The following is an 8,938-nucleotide window of genomic DNA, read 5'->3' as shown; positions in this document are numbered from 1 at the left end:
GTGCAAGCTGGAGACTGGTGCGGATGGCTCAAAGTGGGAGTGAGAGGGGCTGGGGCAATTTCTTTGGCTGGCATCGTTCATGAAGAAAACAGTGTATGAACCTTTGGCCTGCATTAAAGCCTTAAATTGCCAGCACTTGAGCTGCAATGTGGTAAGCAAGTGTACGTACACTTGTTCCAAAGCCATAGCAATTTTCTAACTCAAGCCACCACTGTATGCAGTATGTTTTTAAAATAGTACTTCAGTATTAAACCTGGCCTCAAAGCACTCCAAGTTAGTTACCTGCATCTGGCTTTAAGTGCTGCTACTAAAAGGGAAGTTCCTACTGTGTCTTTGCTATTTTGTTTCCACACTTACACCTCTTCTAAAGTCCCCTCGACTATGTTGCCAAATCAAAGCTTTGCTTTGCTTAGAACTGTGTCAGCAGAAGGGAAGAGGTAGAAATGACTGTCAGGAGGGAAGGTGCTGTTGTGGCTTATACTCGGTGACTGCATAGCTGTAGCATAATTGTATCCCCAACAGCAGACCCTTGCTTCTGAAAAATTGCTTTCACGTTATCAATGACAGACTTGAAATACAGACTTGCTCCAGCACCTGAGATGAGCAGGTATCACTTTCCAAATAATGCAGTGTCTGGTAAGGCCAGCAAGTATGTGTGCCTTTATTGATTCATCAGCTGTTGTAGAGGTTTGTACAATTCTACCTTACTTTCTCATATGATAATCTGAGTGACATAGGTGAATAATTGGTTTTATTGTGTCTGCTGGCTCACACCCCTCAGGAATTATTTGCCACTGTCTTTTTTTGACGTGTCTAGGTTCAGTTTCTTTCCTAGGTGTTGAGGTTTCTTTGATTAGTATATTTGAAGAAATACATTTCTTATTTTTATATATATTTGATGCTACACAAAGGGGATTTATATCTTGGAGAGTGTTCTTTCATATGTAGCCATTCTATTATAGTGCAGCCAGTCTATAACTTTTAGCAATGCAGACAGCAATTTGTGTCTAATGGCTAGGTTTCTGTGTTTTCATTCATTGACTTATGAGATCTGATCTTTAATGTAACTATTTGAAAAAGTAGTCTAGTTAAAACCATTATTTTTTTTCCCAGTGTTAATGTTGTGTGAGCACTTGGCTTGTAGCTGTGAAGCTTTTCTGTAATAGTCACAAATATTGCATATTCCAGTAACTGTACTTGAGATAGACCTGCTGTATGTATTTGGCAGCTAGCAAATACCTTACCTTCAGATGATATGTAAGTAGCAAGATGACTTTTAGCGTGGATTTTATGCAGAAAGCTTTGCTTTGTTCTGGTGCTGACATATATGCTGTGTTGAGACTCTATATACAATGACTTTTTTGTCTGTGGTGTCGTGTCCGCCTCATGGATGAGTACAGTGTTTATGTCAGCATCTTTAGGCTAACAGCGACGGAGACACATGGATTATGATTGTTTTGTTACACTAATATAGGCATCCAAGTCTGAGAATATATTGTTTAGATCAATAAAACTATTACTTTCTATTTTTTTTTTCTCTGTAGTAATCCTAGGAAACATCACTATTCTGTTATTTGTGTCCTCTTGGTGAAGGCACTTTTTTCATTTTGGTTTGCCCAGATGTAAGCAATGCTCTATATGTAACTTTGCAGGCTAAATAATTTTAGTGAGATGTTAGATTAAACTGCCCTAGATTGGTAACTGTGACTTTGGTTATATCAGCAATATGGCAACTTCTGTGCAGAGGCTGGCAGTATTTATCAGTGATGGCTGAACTTAGCTGGAAGCACTTTGTGCTGAGTGGCGGGGGGATGCAGAGCCTATAACTGACCAGAGGGCTGGGGACTACTCTGAAATGTCTATCTGCCTTTTCTTCAATTAATACCCCAACTGCCTTTCTTTAAATTTTTACTATAGATAAATCATATTGTGCACAATGGAGGATTATACAAAAGGCCTTTCAATGAAGCTTTTGAAGAAACACCAATGCTGGTTGCTGTGCTGACCTATGTAGGCTATGGTGTTCTCACTCTCTTTGGATATCTGCGAGATTTCATGCGGCAGTGGAAGATTGAGAAGTGTCAAAATGCAACAGAAAGAGAAGAACAGAAGGTAACCACTGGGAAATAATGTTCAGGGGGAAATGATGTAGCTGAGGCTTGAGTATTTCTTTGGGGAGAAGTGGTGTTCAAAGTTTTCTGCTGTTTTCCTTGTCTTCTGGATGCCCTAAATACTATACAAGTACTGCTGTGTTGTTAAAAAATAATGTTTCTTTTGAGTTATTTTTCCTCAGAGTAGTTTCCTCATCTGTCTCACTGCAAAGTTGCATTGACAGTTATATCAACCTACTGAAGGATCCCCCAGCTGCAGAAACAAGGGTTTGGGGAAGAGAGACTGCATGTGCCAGCATCAGTACCTAAAGAAAGGCTCTGGTTTGAGTCTGGGAGGCTTTCTGATACTGATCTGGAGGCTGAGTTTTGATTTAGAAATGTTATTAATTCTTTTTACCTGAAGCAGTTGCCAAGAGAAGCTTGTGGGTCAGCTCCAGAGCACAAGCTATATGACTTTAAATTCATTTGGAGTCCAGAACACACGCAGGTTAGCTGGTAATTTTAGGTACTGACTCCTGGCTCACTGATAGTGATTAGAAAGAATTAATTCATGTTAAGACCTATTCACAAAAGCTTCTGTTACCAGGTGAAAGGTCTTGCCTGCTTCAGCAGTTAGCCTGGAATGGATAATTCTGATTTTCAGTACTTGTAAATTATTTTCAGAGATCTTTATTCCCCACAGGAGTTAATTGTTGTTAGGAAAGCTACCATTGAAACTTGAAGTTCACAAGCTATTTTCTTGCTAACTTTTAATGTGAGCCCTCTTCTAAAGAGTGTGACTGTCAGTGAGCTTTCTCCAAAGGTCTTACTTACTCTTGCTGATTTGGGTTCTGTTTTTCTCAACTGCTTTGGGAAGCCAATCTGGCTTATAAAATGTTAAGGGAGGTCCTTTTCCAGTTGCTGGTTTCTGGTTCTCTGTGCAGCCACAAAAGCAGTTGGCTAGCAGAAAATAGGAGGACGCAGAAGGGACATCTCAGTAAGTCAAACAAATAATCAAGGGAAACAGCACTGGAGTAAAGTGCCTGGTTTTTTGCAGTAGATTAGCTAAGGATCAGTGCCTAAAATTACCTCATGGTAACTTCCTTCTGTGAACATTGTGAGGTAGAATTAAGCAGAGTCACAGTAGGGCACTAAATTCCAAAACAAACATTCTTACAGGAGTTTAATGAGTAAAAGGCGTTTCATATTGGTTTAAAGTACAGGAGTTTAAATTTATGCTATTGCCAAAACTGACTTGTGGAATATGAAAGTAAAAATCTTGGATCCCTCTTAATAGTTAAAATATCTAATTAAAGAATGCTGGTTAAATCTCAACTTGAAACTTGATGTGTTCATTAATGTCTTTTGAGCTACTTTGGTTTATGACACTTGAGAACATGACACCCTTACATTTTTCTGTATATAAAGTACAGTGGAGAGCAGTCAAAACAGTTGCAGAAATCTACTAAGACATTAGAATAAAAGTTTAAATATTGATAGGTATTCATGGTGTTGAGAATTCTAAAGGAATAACTGAAGTGTTGGTGCAGTTACTCTATACTGTAATTGTTACATTTCTGTTGCACAGTTGTTGTGAAACGCTTGTCCTGTTATCAGTGTGTAAGAACTGCTTACAGCAGTCCTTTTCTGTGGGAGCAGTCATGGCTCTTACATGAGTGAGTGTACAGAAAGGGGGCAGTAGGTCTAATTCAGTAACACATTAATGATATTAGGCTCTCAGTAAAGATTGCCATAGAGGACCTTGAAGCACAGAGGTGGTTAGCAACAGATTATCCTAGTCCTAAAAGAAATGTAGCCTTGAATTTTTTTATAAATTAACTCAGCATTGCATCTTACCTCTTACCCTGAAAGACATTTGCTTAATAAGTATGCCTTCTGGACAGATGAATTGAAACTCTTTCAGCTTCTGTGTTGGTTATGGCTTCCATGAAGAGATGCATGTGTTCTGGTTTTGTTTGTACATAGGATGTCTGCAGATGGAGCTAATACAAAGTGCAAGTGAATATTGTGTAAGAATGAAAAATAGGAAATCCTGTTTAAAGAAGCTTTGGTGTTGGAGAAATCTCAGTTTAGTGTACTTCCCCAAATCGTGTTTCTAGCACTTAGATTGTAATAGCTGTTTCTGATATCAGACAAATAGAAAAGTGATCATGTGAGGTCTAGAACATACAGTACTTATCCTCACCCTTTGCTGCTTTAAGCTTTGTTTGCTGGCAAATGAATTGATGAGAGCACATTGCAGCATGTCTAATGTGGGAGCCAGGGGTTATTTTGGTGCAGGAGGTGGAGGGGGAGGTGTGTGCTCAATAACTTGTTTTGAAATTATTTTCTCAAATATTTGAATCTCTCTGCTGGATGACAGCCCAATCATCTTTTGGTAAGGGAGTGCAGATACCAGTGTGCAGAAAAGGCTCAAAACTCACCTTTTTTATTACTACTAATACATCAAATCAGAGGAGCCCTGTGATTACACTGGGGTACTTTCTGGTAGATTTGTGACCTCTGTGTGGAAAGTAACTTTTTTATTATTGAAATTCTGAAGAGCCAACTAGGTTATTATGATTTTCTTAAATATCAAGCAAAAGGATTAGCCTTACCTTTTTGAAATAGTTCATAATTGCTTAGGTGAAAAATTACAAAATTACGTAGTGTGAGGAAGTATTTTGTAAAGGGCTGAATGAACCTGTTCTGAAAAGCACGGAATTGAAGTATGTGGATTTTCTGAGGTGTGTTTCTGAAGGTGGTTACATTTAACTCATAACACAAACTTGGGTCCAAAATGTAGTATTAAAAACAAACTCAAGAAAAAGACTCAATTTTTCTGTGTTAGGGAGGGCAGTTTATTTCAGTAGAGAAAATCCTTCCTTAAATTGTCACTTAATAGTATAATCTTATTCTGCATCATAACTAGAAAACTGCAAGTGACTAAATTTAAAGAGCAGAGCATGATTTTGAACAGGTTTGAATTACAGCTATCTCTGATGGCAGGTAAATTCCTTGGAATTTATTAGAGCCATGAATTGATAGGAATGATTCCAGGAAAACCTAATATTCACTCACTGTTGAAACACAAAAGGGTGAAAAGGGACAGACTTTGCTAGTACTGATTTCCAGGAAATAGTTTCATGGGTTTTGGCTTTGTTTCAAATACATCCAGCTGAGCTTTTCCTGGAAACTAGTGTTGTGTAGCACATCCTCTCTGAAGCATTACCGGTCTGTTTTAGGCATGGGTAAACGGCAAGATGAAAAATTCTCAATTACTCTGGAATCAATTTATGCGTACCCAATTTAATGTGCTGTCTGGTCATACAATGCAGTTAAATCTGCAAAATGCTTATAGGATTTTCTAGGCAGGATGAAAATCACTTTTACCTTTCCTCCAGTCTAATTTGCCTGTTGATTACCTTACATGTTTTGTATATGGGAGTGACTGTGCAAATGGGGCTGGTAACTCTCTAATATACTGCTTCATGCTCTGTAGTTTGCCCAGTTAGAACGTGTTTCTAGCATCTGGGGTTTTCAAACACATGTTCACAGGAGTCCAGCTGTAGGAATATTTCAGGGGCAGTAAACTGGAGTCTTTTGTTCAGTATCATCTTAACATCTGTGTAGCTCATCAGAGGCCTCCTGATGGTACAAAGGCTACCCACAGTTATTGCTCCACTTTTTCTTGACTCATGTAACAATGAGATGAAACTGGTCTTTCTGCTTCCTTTCAGAAGCCTGAAATTTGTTGCAATTGTCTGCTTGATTTCTGTTCAGAGTCAGTTATGTATTACCAGGGAGCACATTAGGCGAATTGCAGATAAGCCCTGCTGGTGCTTATGGCACCATTTGTTAGCTTAGGTGCAATGTTGTGAAAACTTGGCTCTAAAAGTAGCATAATCATTGCATTTGCATGTCCCTTTGCCCTGAGCTAAAGGCTACAAAGCTCTTGTTATGACCTTCACTTGTAATATTAATTTACAGTATGATGAAATAATGGATTCCTTAATCACCTATGTTAAGGTGTTGTACCCCAAGGGAGAATTTTATTCTTCCCTTGATTGGCTGTGCTTTTCACTGAAATTGTTATGCTTTTCGGGCTTCTGGGAGACCACTAGTACTTCGGTGTCTTCATCAGGCATCCCCTCACTAATAGGGGATGTGTTCAATGCTTAAATTGACAGGAATAAAGCTGTTTAGGATTTTTTTAGCTCCATAAATGAAAGAACTTGCTGCTTTTGCTCTCTCTTTTGAACCAGTGTAACTTTTGCAGTTGTTTGACTCTGCTTATTCAGAAGATTGCTCAAAGAATCAACTCCTAGAATATTTTTCCTTGAATGAAACTGTTTCATCTCAGACTGATATTCGTAGGGACTCTTACAGCTAGAAGGAGTGTTGGATCTGAAATAAGATGAGAATGTGATGGAAAAACGACAAGCTCTGAAGGCCATTTAAAGGTGATAGTGGTTGCTTCCAGCTCTAGGACACTTTTGCAGCAGAGCACTGTGGCTGCATGTGTCAAAAATTTGAAATCATGGAATATACTGAGTTGGAAGGCACCCACAAGGACATTGAAGTCCAGCTCTTAGGCCTGCACAGGACATCCCAAAGAGTCACACCATGTGCCTGAGAGCATTCTCCAAACTTCTTGATCTCTGTCTGGCTTGGTGCTGTGACCAGTTTGCCTTAGGAGTCTCTTGCAGTGCCCTCTGGGTGAATACCCTCTGGATGAAAAGTATGGATTGATAGATTTCATCCATCCCTTCCTCCCAGGTGTTTACTTTTTTGGTTCAAAGATTGAAAACATTAAATTAGCATGAGGAATTCAAGTGGGCTTTTTGTTGTACTATCTTCTCTACTTCTTATCTGGAATGCCAGACTGCAGAAGCATGGAGGAGATAAATAAACCAGCCCCCAAACCAACCAGCAGACCATCTGCTCCTGTATGCCAGCTCCAAAAGAGGGCTCTCAAACTCCAAAAGTCAGTATCAGTTTATAAAGGCACAATATCCTTACGCTTTCTCTTTACACGTTCTCAGATGCATGGGTCCTGAGAACCCCTCAGTGGGGTTAGGATTACTGAGGAAATAGACAATCCAGTTTTGCATTATGCCAAAGTACTTCCTGCCTGTCTGTTCCAAGGAACTTTCTCATGAGACCTATCTGAGGATGGTTTGTTGGAGGGAGGGGTACATGTATAGATAACAAAGGAGTTCACAGTATGCTGATACCTCAACTTAAAGTCCTTTACTATAATCCTACAACTTGGTACCCCAAAAAACTAAAGCTAGTGTCCCATATTAAACCTTAATTCCCTTACCCATAATTTATTCCTTGAATTCTTGACTTTTAAGACACATTTTTTCTTTATCATAATCCATTAGGTTCAGAGAACTTCTCTACTTCACAGTTAAATCCCTTTAAACTTAGTTCTAATGCTGGCTTGTAAGATCATGCTTTTGTTACGTATACTGGTGGTGCCAACCTGTTGTGGGTGATTGTCCTTATCTCACCAGTTGAGCTTGTTACTGTTCCAGCTTTGTCAGCTTGGATTTCAAAAGAAAACTCATCTGATGAGTAATCTGGAGTGGGATTGGATTGTATCAATGCAGGCATACCTGCTTGGGTTGGTATAATGACTCATTTCCAGCTTCCCTTCCTAGCCAAGAACCTTGGCTAAAATATCAATTGTTTCTTGGGTCACATAGTTGGTGTGCTTGGATAACTATTGCAAAGCTGAACTCTTGTGCATAGATGGTTGAGAGGAGTGGAAAATACTTAGAAGCATCTCAGTAGATTATAATTAGATTTAACAAGTCTCTCAAGTATTGATCTTCTAATGTGCCAGGGTTTCTTTTTGATCTCACTTCCTCCACCCCTCTACAAATAACATAGCAGAGGGTTTGAAACAATTGTGGGTAATTATTTTGATTTTGTGTCATGAATTGGGACAGGAACATGGAAGAAATAATTGCCCTTCTGTGCATGTTAGTGCATAGAAATTTTATTCCCACTGTCTGTCTTTGAGAAAGGACATGCTTGTGATTCTCTGGAAGAGTGATTGCTAGCTAAATTTGGGTTGTTTTTCCATAGTTGAAATGATGAAAATTAATATCTTTGTGCCTTTTTGGCACAGGCAAATCAGAAATGGGTTTAGGTGCTTAGGCTTAGAAGTTGGCACTTTTGGGCTTGGTCTTTCCTGTGCAGCTGCTGGCAGGAGGATGCAAAGGTACGGACCTAAATGTTCCTTTACTCCAAACTGCAAGGACAAAGTTGTTAAATCATTACAATATGAAGGTAATGAAAAAAGTACTCCTCCTGCAGGCAAACATTGTAAGTAAGAGCTTGTCAGTGCCCGTTTGTGTTTTTATTAAAGATCTGCCATAAATGCTCCCAGTTTTGCTTCAGTGGTACAAATGTCTGACGCTGTAGTACTTGGTGAGATAGATACTCTGCCTTTCTCATACTGTCACCAAAAATAAAATTCACAATGTTTGCATTTTTCTTGTGCAAAACAGGAAGAAATACTCTGCTGGCTCATACCTTTGTAATAAATTCTACTTTTTCCTCTGTAGATGATTAAAAAGGCGCTTTTTTTTTCCCCCCAACAGAAGCAAATGAATTATGCATTCTTATCGTTACTAAATGTCAAACTTTCTTTAATTAATTAGTAAAAAGGAAATCTTGTGACTTTGGAGTAAGAAAAAAAATGTTCTTGAGTGATCAGATGTCCTTGCTGCTGCAGTTAGTTTGACATTCTTGTGTTATCCATTCAAGGCAGTCACTTACTTTTCCTGGAAAACATTGGAAGGGAAGCTAAAATTCAGGAAATGCTCATTCAT

The 8,938-nt window shown here is 38.9% G+C and overlaps 1 protein-coding gene across 1 annotated transcript in view; it reads left to right on the top strand.

Annotated features, from left to right (window-relative positions):
• The first annotated feature begins 1,920 nt into the window (after positions 1-1,920).
• The window catches only part of SPTLC2 (serine palmitoyltransferase long chain base subunit 2), a 68,765-nt gene continuing 61,747 nt past the window's right edge, over positions 1,921-8,938 (top strand). The window contains exon 1 of the mRNA XM_008639630.2: positions 1,921-2,112. Coding sequence (XP_008637852.1) covers positions 1,987-2,112 — 126 coding nt within the window. The 5' untranslated portion in view covers positions 1,921-1,986. The remainder of the gene's footprint in view (positions 2,113-8,938) is intronic.

Source organism: Corvus brachyrhynchos, unplaced genomic scaffold, assembly GCF_000691975.1.
Source record: "Corvus brachyrhynchos isolate BGI_N302 unplaced genomic scaffold, ASM69197v1 scaffold115, whole genome shotgun sequence".
NCBI lineage: Eukaryota > Metazoa > Chordata > Aves > Passeriformes > Corvidae > Corvus > Corvus brachyrhynchos.
This window is presented reverse-complemented; position numbering and strand designations above follow the sequence as displayed.